Source organism: Cololabis saira, chromosome 2 (genome assembly GCF_033807715.1).
Source record: "Cololabis saira isolate AMF1-May2022 chromosome 2, fColSai1.1, whole genome shotgun sequence".
NCBI classification, from domain to species: Eukaryota; Metazoa; Chordata; class Actinopteri; order Beloniformes; family Belonidae; genus Cololabis; species Cololabis saira.
Window position 1 is genome coordinate 44,228,458 of NC_084588.1, and position 15,635 is coordinate 44,244,092.

At 40.3% G+C, this 15,635-nt stretch overlaps 1 protein-coding gene across 2 annotated transcripts in view; it reads left to right on the top strand.

Moving 5' to 3' along the window:
• The window catches only part of cd276 (CD276 molecule), a 122,779-nt gene that overhangs the window by 15,300 nt on the left and 91,844 nt on the right, over nt 1–15,635 (top strand). For both annotated transcript variants that reach the window (XM_061746251.1, XM_061746252.1), the window contains exons 3-4: nt 8,102–8,452; nt 13,998–14,294. In XM_061746251.1, coding sequence (XP_061602235.1) covers nt 8,102–8,452; nt 13,998–14,294 — 648 coding nt within the window. The remainder of the gene's footprint in view (nt 1–8,101; nt 8,453–13,997; nt 14,295–15,635) is intronic.

Genomic DNA, 15,635 nt, shown 5'->3' on the forward strand with positions numbered 1-15,635 from the left:
TGGCCTTCCATTCTGTCTAATTTTCATTGTTTGCATGTTGTGTTTTGTAACTGAGTCTGACCTCCCTGTATGTTTGCTGCAGTGTTCAAACGGCTTCACTGATTGTGTAAACAACTTCACTTAATATTAGTTATCAAACTGTTGCAATCCTTACCTTATGGAGGACGACTGCAAGGTGATCTTCGTCGTGCGGTTGGATGGTGTTGAAGCAGTTCAAATTACATTTGAATTGCTTACTGAGCTGGAAAAAACTGGGGAATTGCATGCTAAAAGATGTATGCATGTGAGTAAATGTGGAGTGTATGAGGTGAATAAGGCAGTGAAGTGTGAATGTAACCTGTGCTGATACAGCTACAGACAAAGCTAACTTGAGTACTGTTGTGTGGCTGCACGCGAAGGGTGTGTTTGCATGTCAAGGACATTGCAAGGGCCCAGGTAGCTGTTTAGCACTGTTTATACATGCATGTGTGTATGGCGTTTGCTGTTGCTGGACATGATGATGGTAACTTCTCTGCTCCAGAGCAGCTTTATAACACCATCTTAGTCATAGTCTCCCATTCTTCAGACAGTGTGATGCTATGGAGCTGTCAGCAGTCATCCTGGTGTGGAATGGTGTAGAATATCAATATGTTCTCCAGCCTTTTGGACTGTTTTGTGCATGAGATTGTGTATGTGTGCTGCAATAGACTGGGGACCTATTCAGGGTGTGCCCCGCCTCTCATCCGTTGACAGCTGATGTATGCTCCGGCTCCATCTGTGACCCCAAAAAAGGATTGAAGTGGGTTTGGAAAATAAATTAATTTTGTTAGTGTGCATGTGTGTTCTCGTCTTTTGCCATGTAGCATGTGCTCATTACGGTTTAGGAAGATTGGTCATCGTGGAAAACCTTTAGTGTGTCTTTGTATCTCTTGCAACTGAGTGAAAAACATCAGTTATTGTGATGGAACCAATCATTTCTGGTCTAAGTCTTTTTGGAGCATACTTTTGTTTTCTTATGTATATTTTCTGTCGTTCTTTAGTTCTGTCAGGAGTGATGAGCCAACAAGATTTTGCAAAGATAAACTGTTTGACTCTGTTCTTCTTGAACATATTGTGACTTGGCTAGACTAGTGTAAGGGCACATTTTTTTCCTAAATTGGGAATATTGGTGTGATGCCCCATATTTTGAGAAAGGGTGGACGGGGAAAAGCATAATTCGTGTGATTATATTACTAGTACATTGATTTGTGGGCATGAATGCTGTTGGTACTTTTCTTTCTGCAGTTGATTAATCTTTTAAAATCAAATATTTAACTAAGCTAACTTTTTAATCTCAAACAGATAACTGGGTCAAATATTACAACTGATCGTATTTGCTTTTCCACATGTGTATGTTTATTTTTGTTGTTTCCAAATTAACAAAATGTTAAGCTGCCAGAAACTTAAAATAGCGTCAAATGACCTTGGTAACATCAAACAAAAGACATCAAATCCTTTGTTGTTTTTTTTTTTGTTTTCCTCTTTTGGCTGATTTACTGTTTTTAAATTGTGATTTATTGATTTCCTTTTTGTCTTGCTACAAAACACTTGCGCGTCCCTTCAGTGTTAAAACACACGGGATGTGTGGATCGGACTAACAAAGATGGGAACATCACTTGCATTGTTTTGAAGCAGAGGCGCGTTTTTATCACCGTACGCATAGCAAATGAAACTTGGTAATTGTAACTATGAAATCATTATAGATCTCATAAAGTAGACAGCTGGACTTGGAAGACATAAATGCTTAAGTGGTAGTTGATACTAATGGAAAACTGTGTCCCATATATCACTGAGCAGTAAACTGAGCTGATGACATGACTGCATGTTCCACCTGCTTGTAATGTGTTGTCAGGGATCCTATAAGACCTACGTTTTCTCTTATCAGCCTCTTATGCTTCTTCTGACATTGTTGTTGAAAACCCTAAGAAGTGCAATTTAATGTGGCTGTTGCTACTTATATGATGCTTTCTCTTGATAGATACACAAATCTATTTTTGAGAGCCCAATATACTGACCAGTGGTCATAACCATCACAATAGTAAATTGACTAATTTACCACCTGTGCCACCGGTCCGTCCCTAAATAAAAAAGATACATTATAATTACATGGAAAAAAGTATTTTCTTTTTTTCCCCCCTAACAAATTGTCATAATTTCAGTGAAAGTGTTTGATTGTTTCTACATAAAACCCCACTATCTCTTGTGTCGTAGTATGCCAAACTCCTGCTGTAGGACTTTATCATACTAGGACATTCATATACATTAGTAAGGTTACATACTGCACATTGTTTGTAATTAAATGCTGGATATATTTCAAAGGCTTATGTGTGTTAAGTGTGTTTTAGTAGTAACTCCTTCCTTTGAAATATATCTTACTTGATGTAGAGTTCATATACAGAAAATCTGAGAAAATTGGCTTCAGAAATAAATTAAAAATCCCAGATTTTGACAGGGTTTGAGTAACTTTAACTAACATTAGTTAAAAATTAAAGTCTGTAATAAGCTAATAATTAGGTTGACTACAAGGATTCACCCATGATTTAGTCATAAATGCACCAATGTGCAAATGCTCACCTACCTCCCAGGTTAATTTGATAAACAAATGTCCATACACATTGATATGGAAGGACCATTGAGATATATATTCTGTGTATTTGCCACCTTCCTGCACTGTCATTCATTCTTTCAGTCAGCATCCTGTGTGCTTAACAAAAAATGCTGTTCACTGTATTAAAAATGCAGTGAACTGTAGAAGCAAATCTAGCAGCAACCCTGCCTTGCATATCTGGGGAACGCAGGCTGGAAGGAGGTGTTGCTCCTGACAAGGTGGTGGGTAGGTTTTAAAGTAGAGCGGAGTGTAGTGTGAAGATCACTCGCAGACTTCTCTAGCTAACCCTGTGTCTGGCTGGTAAGCGGGGCCCATTGCCAGCACTCGCAAAGGCTGTAATGAGTTTATTTCATGTCAGCTGTGAAAGTGCCCGTCACTGTCTCACAGGCACTCAAACATGGCTGAGGCCCATAAACACAAAGTGCAGCGTGTAAATTCCCACGCCTTGACATCTCCCAGCCTGCCCTCCATGGTTTCTGAGCGCCTCTTTATCGAGAGAGATAGTGGAGATATGAAATCCTCAGCTTATTCCCTGAGCAACATGGTGACCTGACCAAAGACCATGCACCTTCTGATCTTTAATCTCTCCAACTTGCGCTTGTCTCTTAAAAGAAAGCATGCTTTTTGTTTTGTCTTTTTAGCAGGCTTGTGGAGCTTCTTTACACTCTGCATTTGTTCTAAATTGCAGGAAATTAAAAAAAAATCCAAGTGCATGATGGTTTGTTTGAAACTTTGGCGTCTCACGTCTGACAAATAGAGCATCATGTGTGTGTTTTCCATGACATCAGTTGTGGAAGCTTTTCCTATTCTCCTAGCCAATTCCCTCTTCCTGATGAGTTGCAAAATGCTGCCCTTTTGTTTTTGTCCAAGTGCAAGCCAGTGCCTGTTCAGAAAGGCCGCATGTAGCACAATATCCTCCCAGGGCCTTGGAGTAAGTGGTGTCTCACTGGTTAAAGAAGCTGTGAGGGGAGAGAGAAAGGGTGAGGCGAGATCTACAACAAGAAAGATGAGTTTCTGTCTTCCTCTGACAGGGCTTTGGTCCGTGTTGAGGGATTAGTGTGTGGGGCTCCATCACAGTCTCTTCCTTGACTTGTTTCCAGATATTATCTTAAAGTGTGAGCTCAACGCCAGCCTCTCTATTCCCCTCTTTTTTTTCTATTTCCCTCTTTCCATTTGTCTTCCGTGTATAAATTCAGTGGGGTGAGTCATACCAGGCTGCTCTGGGAGTGATTTAATTGCTCTCTCTTTCTCAACATGGATGTCTAAGAGAGGGCTGTCAATGACCATCCAGTCATGCAAAAGTGCTGCTGCAAAGGTTCGGCCACCTCCGAAGACAGTGGAAAGGAATACTTCAGAACTTTATTCTGTTATACTCACTGATGCCACAAAACTACCAGCTGCTTCTTCATGTTTTCCTTCACTAACACTTCTGTGTTGTATAACCCTGTTGAGGGAAATGTTGGCACAATGTGATATAAAACACTCCACAGCAGTAGAGGAACTTTTGCAATCACAGTTTAGGGAAAAAAAAAGCCTACTGTTGTTTTGACCATGGGAGTCATAAAAATTGTTCCGTGACATGCGTTTAGTTGATACAGACACTTTGATTTTCTCCTAGTCAAGATTGTGAAGTAATGCTTTCATTCAAAATGCTATTAATCAACGGTGCAGGTTTAGTGGACTCCAACTAAAATAACAGACCACTTTATTTCCCAGTTTTTATTTTCATTTCTTGCAGCCTTGAAGACGACAAACATGTCGTTGCAAATCGGCATATTCATTACCTCTCTATATGCGTACAGAAAAAAAGAATATTCTTATCACTTTTAAAGGCTCAATCCATTTAGACCCTAGCACCCATGCTGAGTTCTCTGCATACCCTGTTGTGCTAGTATCCAGGCATTTTCTCTTTCTCGCCTCTGCACTTGTGAGGTGAGACATAGGGTGGCACTGTTTCTGCAGATGAATGGGTTGGTGGGCTGGTGATGTAGAGGCCACCTTGCTGGAATTGCCTGAGTGAGATTTAAAATAGGACTGCCTTGACTTACTAATACCCGTCTGTATGAACCCTCTCAGATGAAAGACTTGTTTGTTGTTAATAGGGGAAGTAATTATTCCACCTCTGCAGCAGTCAAATCTCCTTCACAGCTAAGTGATTCAACACTGACTTTGGCTGTGTGATAGACAGAGCTCACAAAGGGGTGAAGAGGCTAAAATGCCACTGTTATTACAACAATTAGAGAGGCTGAGCATAAAGTATTGCCCCCGGGGTTGACTGGCTTTTTTTTCTCTCTCGCTCCTGTGATGCTGATGAGTGTCTTAGAGTTGTATAACAGCAGACAGGGATCAATGGAGAATGCTGACTCTTGAGTATACGATGGACATACTCTAGACTGCCTGATATGGCTACTAATCCAAAATGATTATGCAGTGTACTCTTTGCTCAGTACACACATGCATATGCAGGCGTAAAGAAAAACCAGCAGCCTTAGAACACCGAGTACAGTTACTTTCCCTCCTCACAGAAGCGCAGAAGTTTGGGGCTGTTATCAAGCAGAAACTTTAAAAAGAAATTAACTAAAGATTAAACTAAAGCCACAAGGATGCTTTTGCCCTTCATCACTGAGTTTTACTGCATTAAGCCATTGAAGGCAAAGCCTATAGGAGCCCAAACGTAGCCCAAATACTTCCCTCCAGATTCTCTCACTTCTTCATCCTATCTCCACTCCTCCGTGCTTCGCACAGCGGATGTTTCCAAAGCAATCGCAGCATGAATATACATTGATTTCTTTTTTTTTTTTTTTACAGCATTTATTTTATTACATTTGATTGGAGCACCATGCATTGAAGAGACATTTGGGAACAAATATTATTATATGAAAACCAGTGTTGTGCTAGTTACTGGAGAAAAATGAAGCTAGTTACAGACAGTAGTAACTAGTAGTGGCCCTGTGATGGACTGGCGACCTGTCAGGGGTGTACCCTGGCCTCTCGCCGGTAATGAGCTGGGATTGGCTCCGGCAGACCCCTGTTACCCTACAAAAGATTTAACTGATATAAAAAATGGATGGATGGATATAGTTCAGTATATGTTGTGACTCCCAACCCCAAAAATGTGAAATAATACAGTCTTATCAATCTGTTTGGCATTAAGTCACACTTAAAATTCACGAAACAGTTAGGATTTGCAGGTTACTGTGACATTGCAGACCAAGATAAGGGCAGATTTATCCATTTACTTTTTATTCTCACCAAATTTCGGGTAGCACCAAGCTATAACACTGTTTTCAAAAGGCTCACATCCCACAGACGAGGGACCAGAGATGAGTTAAGATAACTCAACCTCATAAATCAGCCCCTACAGAGTTGGATAGGGGTCAGTTGTGCTGCATCCCTGTGGTATTATGACCAAAACATGTCAGACATTTCATTTAGACCAGAGCAGTAAATGTCTCATCTAAATCTGTGATTCAATCAACACAGTAAAGTTAAATACACCCTGCGTCAAGTAATGTTTACTGGTACTGTTTATTGTATTGTTTACTACATAGTTTTAAAGGTATTGTGACATCATTTTTAACATGCTTTTAACACTATTAAAAGTCTTGGCCAACATCCCTTAAATGTGTCTAAAAGAGTGTAACAAGAAAAACTTCACTCTAGTACTCCATTCTGTCCTTTTTATGACAGTGTTTTTTTGCGCCGTGAAAAACAGGTCCTTTTTCCCCTTTCCTGTCAATCATTGCGCCGCTCCTCCTCCAAACCTCCTCTAACCAACCGCTACACACTTCTGCCAGCGTCTCCACACACACGCGCGCACACCGACCACAAACACCCACACACAGCCCAGACAGGGCGACTACAGCCCGGGGATGAAGTCCAACCGGGACCAGAGGACCGGGACCGCAGCTCCCCGCGAGCAATACACTCACAGCGGCGTCGGAGAGTTAAGCCGGGAGCGACAGGCGAAGCATGCACGGAAAAGCAGCAGGGCGAAGCAGACAGTCCACAGCAAACAATCACAAAAATAAAGGCATGTAAATAAAGTGTCCCCTTATCTTAAGTCCAGTCAGTCGCCGCGGGTCTTCTTAGCAGTTTTCCTCCGGTGATTAGAACAAAAGAGGCTCTAAACAGCTCCGTGTTAAGCCTGATTTATGGTTCCGCGTTAAATCGACGCAGAGCCTACGCCGTAGGGTTCAGCGTAGTGTGCGCGTCGCCGCGTAACCCTACGCCGTAGGCTCTGCGTTGGTGTAACGCGGAACCATAAATCAGCCTTTATGGTGCGCTGGAGAAGAGAGGAGGCAGGGAGCTGGGTGGAGGGGGCGGTGATTTAGCGGATCGTTACGTAACGATCCGCCACCAAACCAGGTGCGCCGTTTTTGCATAGTTATGCGGAAAATCCCAGAAAGCACACAATACACTGAATGTTAAAAGTTCGTTGTTTTTTGGGTGTAATTGATGTCAAGACACCCAACAAAACACAAAAAATCAAGAAAAATGTGTTTTTCATGTCACAATACCTTTAAACTACCTCAATGACAGAAGGATGATGGTTGGCAGAGGTGAAGTATTCACATCCATTACTCAGGTAGAAGTATAGATACTAGAGTTTAAAAATACTCCTGTAGAAGTTGAAGTATCAACTCAAGTTTTTTACTCAAGTAAAAGTAGAAAAGTACTGGTTTCAAAACTACTTAAAGTATAAAAGTAAAAGTAATGTAAGGGGGAAAAAGCCATTAAGGACAAAAGCCATTGAAAATGAATGCATCTTAGTATAATGCAAATATATTAAAGAACCATATATGTGTACTATTGAGCATTAACACGTGTTTCAGAGAGCAGAGGATATGATGACTAGTTGCCTATAAGTATTGTAATGGTGCAAAAAGTCAAACTTCAGAGGCATGTTATCATTTATCCTAACCTTTATTGGAATGTACATCCAAGTTTAGTTGCAGGAATCTGAGGCAACGGATGTAAGAACAAAACTGGATAAGAACATCTGAAACAACCACAACCAAATTCACTCTATCCGGATGGAGCAATTTAACTGGATAGTTTTTATTTAAAGGCCAAAATGAAATAGAGTAACGAGGCTGTTTTTAAAATGTAAGGAGTAAAAAGTACAGATAATTGCGTGAAAATGTAAGGAGTAAAAGTAAAAAGTCCTCTGAAAAATAATTACTCCAGTGAAGTATAGATAACCAACATTTCTACTTAAGTAAGGTAACAAAGTATTTGTACTTCGTTACTTGACACCTCTGATGGTTGGCATGTAATACTGGCCTAATGAAGGCTTCTGACTGCAGATGTTTTCTGGAAAAAATGTCCCCCAAAAATGTGATAACATTTTTATGTTGTGACAGTGTGTATATGATTCAGTAGCAAACAGATGGACTAAATTTTCTAAATTTTTAATTTAAAGATTGGTTTCTATTGACTGACTCCAGTTATGTGTCGTGTCCTCTCTTGTAGCTTTGATGGAGCTGCAGGTCCCAGAGCAACCAGTGGTGGCGCTTCACGGCACGGATATAGTACTCAACTGCTCCTTCAGCGCTGCCAATCCTTTCAGCTTGTCTGATCTGACCGTCTTCTGGCAGCTGACAGACACCAAGCGCAATGTGCATGGGTACTGGAACGAACAAGACCAGCTGGTGGACCAGGCAGAGGGCTTCGCCAACCGCACCAGCCTGTTCCCGGCCCAGCTGGGCCTCGGCAACGCTTCCCTCCTGCTGAGGAGTGTGGTGGTGGCTGACGAAGGCAGCTATACCTGCTTCGTCAGGGTGCAGGACTTCGGCAGTGCTGCTCTGTTGCTGCAGGTGGCTGGTGAGTCAAGCTGTCATGTCCATGACGCACACGGAACAAACGAATAATTGTGAACATTGATTGTTAATGGGAGAGTGGTTCAGATAGTTAAGCATACACATAAAAACATTTAAAAAAAAAATTCACACAGCCCTAGCCAGTAACAGAATTGGAAGCAGAGCTTCAGAGAAACAGTGTATTCAGTACATAATTAGTATTGTATTATTTCTCCCTAATTCCAAATAAGTTTGAACACTACGACGGAGTATTAGGGCCAAACTAAGACAAAAAAATTGGAAATTACGAGAATAAAGTCATAATATAATGAGAATAAAGTCGTAAAATTACGAGAATAAAGTCGTAATGTTGCGAGAATAAAGTCGTAATAGAATAAAGTCGTAATATTACGAGAATAAAGTCGTAAAATTACGACAATAAAGTCGTAACATTACGAGAATAAAGTCGTAATGTTGCGAGAATAAAGTCGTAATATTATGAGAATATAATTTATGAGAACTCTAACAGGAAGAGCTTCTTCTCCCTTCTTCTCTTAAAATGAGGAATATTGAGCATCTTGTGAAGTTATATTTATATATGTATAATATATTACGACTTTATTCTCGTAATTTTACGACTTTATTCTCGTAATATTATGACTTTATTCTCGTAATTTCCTTTTTTTGTTTTTTTGTTTGGCCCTAATACTCCGTCGTAGAACACTGTGTAAAATGTCAATAAAAAGAGAATGCATTCATTTGCAAATCTCTTTATATGGCATCAACTAAGGTGTTGATGCCATATAAAGTGAGCTCTTTACATCTGAGAGGCTCTGCCTCCCTGAAATGCTCCTTTTATGTCCATTCATGAATCGTCGAGTGGTCCTCCAGTTGTTTTTGATATGTGCCTGTTACTTTTCCAGCCTTTGTTTTTGCTCTTGTTCCAACTTTTTTTGAAATGTGTTGGTGCCATCAAATTCAAAATTAGCTAATATTTTCCATGAAATGGCAGAATGTCTGTTTCAACATCTGATATGCTGTTTTTGTTTTACTGGGAATGCAATATGTATTTATGAGATCTGCAAATAATTGTATTCAGTTGTAATTTACATTGTACACAGCATCCCAACTTTTTGGGAATTGGGATTGCACTATACTGTCCTGTTCTATTAGGGAATGAACAAAAGGTGATTATGCTTTCAAAATTGATGTCAAACAGTTTTTTATCAGTAAATTTTATTCATACTGCCAATCCTTTTCATTGGATGTAGTGCAATCAGTATTTGCTGTTAAGGCAACACAATTTCTCCTGAAAACACATACGTAATGTTTTTCAGTTTGCCGTAGACACTTTTTTAGGGTATAACATACTTTGCCACGCTTATTTTTTTTTTTTGTGTACCTCCGTTTTCCTTGATGAAAAGTTAAAACAGCTAGATGTTAAAGGGCCTAAAACATCTACCCTTTATTGATCATTAAGAGATATGAGTACAGTATTTGCTTTGACATAGCAGTGTTTCCTCTAGGAATTTTTTCAGCAGTGGGGGCATGCTTCCCGGGGGGGTGGCGGCGGCGGCGGCGTTGACTAGGCCCGGCCCAAAGCAATCGGCGCGTGGAAACTCAACAACAATAACGCCTGGCATGATGGCTCATGATATACCATCCAAATTATAGCAATAGCACTGATTTGACTAGATGTGTTAAGAGCACAGTATTCTAGTTTAACTTGAATACTCTCACATAGAAATTAAGGTCTCACTGCAGTCCCTCTGGTTGAACCAATACAAAACAAGTATCTGAAATACACAACACTGTATGAGTTATGATAAATCACTATGTAATGAGGGTGTAAATATACAGTTTAACTTGAATACTAACCTAAAAAAACAAACCAATGCCATTTTTCTCAATGTTTAGGGATAAGGAGTTTCTTCAACAGGTCACTTTTTTCTGCAACTCTGTCATTGTCAAGGGACATGAGGATCTTTCTCTGTGGTCATAAGCATGGTGTTCTTGTGACTGTGTGCTCCCCCCTCACAAAAGAAAAACAGAGAAACATATTTTCTCATGAACAAATTTAATTGTCTGAAAGATGTTTCAAATGTTATTTCATTGCCCGAAAAATATGTTATTTTGTTACTTGGAAAATTTTAAATATGTTTTGTTGGTGAGAAAATATGTTTCTCTATTTTTCTTATTTTTGTGAGGGGGGATATATATTGTTTTTCGGCACTACCTTGTTCTCTATAGCTGATATAACATGAATTACTCCTATGTGGGATCAATAAAGTTCTTATTTTTGCCATCTGAGAAAATTAAATATATTATTTTTGGTGCCTAACTGTTTCCATGTGGGAAGTCAGGATGACATTCCCTTTATCCAAATGCACTTTTGTTCTTATTCTACCAAAGTCCATGTTGTGCACCTTTCCAAAAAGACACATGTTTACAGCACCAATAATTTCTGTATTAATTCTGATGTTTGGTCGATTTCTTTTTAGGTTTTGAAGATAATTTTAAAAATAAAACCGGGTTAAACTTTAGCCAAAACGAGGCGTAGTTTAATAGAAAAACACAGAAAAACTCCCACAGGGAACTCAGAAGTTCTTCACAAATAACTTAAAAATCACAGAGAGGAAAAAAAAAACACCAGCAAACTAACAAACAAAGCAACAAAGCTTAGAGTTAACAAAACCAACCAGCAATGCCGATGAACTCGCAGCCCCGCTGTTTAACTTCTCCTCCCGGGCTGCAGGTGGTTTAAGGCTGATTTATGGTTCCGCGTTAAATCGACGCAGTGCCTACGGCGTAGGTTACGCGGAGACACGCGCCGTACGTTGCGCGTCGCCGCGTAGATTTAACGCGGAACCATAAATCAAGGCTTCACAGCGCCACTCAGCTCCTCGCCACGCCGACTCCGCGCTCATATATTTAATACATTTATAAAGCCCATATATTTATAAAGCCCCGCCTGGCCGAGCCCTAACACTGTGGCCGGCCGCCATCCGTCCTGGACTACTGGCCGTTCTGTGATTCTCCAGATCACACAGATGGCCAGTCCGCCTCAGTTGGCTAATAAGTCTACCTTTTCTCCGGTAATTCGCTGCCTTTATTTCTTACGGCGACTTCTGCTTTTTTTTTTTTTCTTACGACGACTCTGACTCTGACTGACCTGGTGCCTAACGTGATGTCACTTTAGGCCGCGCTCTCGCGAGTAATTAACTCCAATAGGATCCCCCAAACACCCCACTCCCTCCCCTCCCCTCCCCCCGCCGTTGCGCTCATCATCACACAGGCTGTGCTGTGAAGGTGGAGAGATGCGGCGATGGTGCATTTGCAAAAAAAAAAAATTATAATAAAAAAAAAATTTCAGGCGTGGCGGCTATGATTTAGCAGTGGCGGGCCGCCACTGCTGAATGAATGTAGAGGAAACACTGCATAGTCGTGCATGGCTGCTGTTCTCATCTAACGCTTATATTTATGAAAGCTCACGCATTAACTGGCTTTTCGACTTCATGACTTCATAACTGACGCCTGAAAATATAAAAGCATCCTCCCCTCAGAAGGCAATGTGAAAAGGCCTCATACATAACAGAAAATGTTTAGGTTACCTATATGTAGGTAGAGTGTCTCTTTACAGTTCTTGGTAAGTAGGTTGCTCAAATATCTTAAACGTATTTTCTTGCAGCTCCCTGTACCTTTTATCCATTTTCACTAACCTTAGTTCCTTTGTTTTATTACAGAATGAGTTTGTGATGCTGAGATCATATCTTAGACTTAGAGCATCAGCTGCAGGACTGGCTGGCAGTTGCCTCTTAAGTGTGGACTGTACTTTTTGGCTTATTGCTATTTAACATTTGTGCCTTCATTAAATTGAGGGGATTTAGGATCATTTCATTTTACAAGATGTAAAGAGGTGATGAGCAGCATCCTGCAGGTTGCTGAAGCTTGTCTTTGGTCAATAAGCCCTGATTGTAACCCCCAAACAAGGTCAGTGATTACAAATATTTGAGTGAGTTAGATTATTTTAACCAGAATTAAAAATGACAATGATAATGCACTTGAAGAAAATGGAAATGGATGCCCTTTACAGAAACTGTAAGGAAACGTACGGTCAGAGAAGTTAGTGTGGCCAATGACAAATCTGTCTTTGTGTTGAGAGCCCACTTTTTAAAAAGAAGCTCAGACAAATTGATTTAATCTCAACCTTAGCTCCATCCCTTTGTTTGCTCTGCGATGATTGGTCATGGAAATACAGCAGCCTTGCTCTCTGCCACGTCTGTACTCATCCTTTAGATTGAGGTAGGGGTGATACCAGCCAGGACGGGGGACTCACCCCTCACCTCCGTCTTTGTACACTCTTTTGGGTGAAATAGGCTTAGTCATCCCAAATCTTGTAGCCTGACAATTAGGGCTGTTCGATTAATCGATTTTAAATCGTAATCGCGATTATGTAATTAGAACGATGTTAAAACGTGAAACTCGTAAAATCGATTTTTCACTTTTTTTTTTTTTTTTTTTTACCTTGTGTATACACACATATTAATGATTGATGGAGATACCTCTCAATACCTGCGACAAGTGCCCCATCGGAGAGGCTCTTTAGTGTAGGAGGGGGCGTTGTAACATGCCACCGGGCATCCCTCAAGCCAGATGCGGTAGACCGGCTCGTGTTCCTTGCAAAAAACTTGCAAATGTGAATAGCAAATGTAATGACTGACATTACACACCTCTACCTCCTTCATGGGTTGCATTATTATTTAGCATGCAAAGACCCAGTTTAGTTTAATTAGAAAATGTCTTGTTTTATTTAATTGGAAATTTGTAAAAATGTAATTTTTCAGAGATAAAACTTTATATTTTATTATATTTTGTAAAACTTTTTTTCAACTTATTTTACAGAGTTTTGCACTTTATTCATTCATTTTTGGTTTAATAAGAGCAAAGTTTGCACTTAAAGCCCAATGGGGCAAATGTTCAATAAGAAAACAGCATATTTGAAATCATTTCTTTGCCTTTTGTCAATTCACAAAATAATCGTAATCGTAATCGAAAATCGGATTTTGAGAGAAAATAATCAAAATGTTATTTTTGGGCAAAATCGAACAGCCCTACTGACAATGTTCTTCTCGGTCTGTCCATGTTCTTCCTGACTTGTCTGCTTGTGCTGTTTTTTTTTTTTACTTGTTTGTTTGTTTTCTAACTTTCTGGGAATGATTCACAGCTTTGGCTCTTAAGAAGGAGTGGCATTACAATGAAAGGATACAGCTTCACTTTTTGCCACAGATGCTGCCTGTGATTGTGTGCTCTTCAGCACTGTGTTATGCTGAGCTCCCTAAAGGCAATTAAGAATTTAATGTGAATTATGTCAGGCAGCTCCCATGGTAACACTCCCTGCAGAAAATCTGAAACTGGTGAATTCACCATGTCTGTCCCTGTCTGTTAATCTCTATGTCCTTACTTCTCTCCTTTTGTTTGCTCCCTCCCTCCCTCCCTTCCTCCCTCCCCGCTCCCTGAATTCTAACCCATTTCCTCCCCTTGTTATTACACACCCCATCTCATCTTCTCAGCTCCATACACCAAGCCGGTGCTGACATTACACCCTGAAACCAACCTGCGGCCCGGAGATGAGGTGGCCCTGACGTGTTTGGCGTACGGAGGTTTCCCCGTGGGCAGCGTGCTGTGGCAGGACGGCAGCAGCCGGAACCTGACAGACAACATCACTACGTCAGTGGTGGCCAATGAAGAGGGCTTGTTCACCGTGACCAGCGTGTTGACGGTCGTGCTAGAACCCAACAGCACCTACAGTTGTCAACTGATCAACCCACTCCTAGGAGAAGAGGGATACGCCTTCGTCACAATCACAGGTGGGAGGAAATGCTTGTTTCTTTCAAATTAAAATCTTTAAGGTCTTTCTGTCAACATTGTCAGCCTTATTCTGGTTCTAAGATTCCCAAGCTCAATTTTACAGACCTCTCCTAGCGTGTAGTAGGGCTGGGCGATATGGACCAAAAGTCATATCTCGATATTTTCTAGCTGAATGGCGATACTCGATATATATCGATATTTTTTCTGTGCCATAATTGGGGTTTCCCCCAAAGCATTATAGCATAGCATCTCTGTTAGCTTCATTTTTTTCAGTTTTTCAGTTTTAATACAAAGCCTCGTGCCAAATGTCACACAGTACCTTTATTAACAGAGGTCTGCACAATATCAAAATGTATAAAACAAATGAAATAAAAATAAACTGCCTGCATATATAGAATAAAAATGCTTCTTGAATAAAATAAAACAAATATCCCTTTCCTGCATAACAATTAAATTAAAATACACTTTGCAATTAATACAATGTAGACAGTAACAGGCAGACTTTCCCACTGAGGTTGACAGTTTGTGCAAATCTCAAATAAAACATTCAAGTCAATTTGTTACAAAATAAGCTATATCAAATTAAAAAAAAATTTAATAATCGATATAAACGATATTGTCTCGTACCATATCGCGTTTGAAAATATATCGATATATATTAAAATCTCGATATATCGCCCAGCCCTAGCGTGTAGATGTTTACAGCTCTTGTTTTCAGTCAGACTTATTCAGAGTTCATAATTAAATATTTGTGTGCTTGTGTGAATAGATTAGTCCACCAGATTTTCTGTCATAGGCCGTAACATTGTTTATTCTGCCGTCTTCCTACATCAACACAAAGCTACAATGAAATGACTAGGAAATGATGAAATGTCAAATTACAATGAAATAAGCACAACCCATCAGTTTTTGTGCATTGTTTAATTAGATCCCTGGCTGATTATTTCCCTGAGCATGGTCAGATAGTTTTTCCTGAGCTATCTCAAAAGACAAAATGATGATGAAATGATGTGAAGGGAAGTGGCTTTCTAGAAACCATCGGCAGGAAATATTTTAAACAGGAATTTGATTGTTTGATGCAGCTTTAAGGTCTTTGTGTGGCAGTAACTTGGTGATAATTCAAAAAATTTCACTGCACGGTCCCACTGAACCACCCCCACCATTAGCTGAAGCCCAGCCACGTCCCCTTGGCCCCACTGCTGTACTCCATGTGTTAAGTGCAATGAAAATACTGTGTAAGGTGCAGTAAGGCTGGGTCTCTAATGGGAGCAGCACTGTGTGAAATGGCTCATAAATAAGTAGAGGTGGCCTGAGCTGGCTCCCTGGACTGTAGCTGGTGC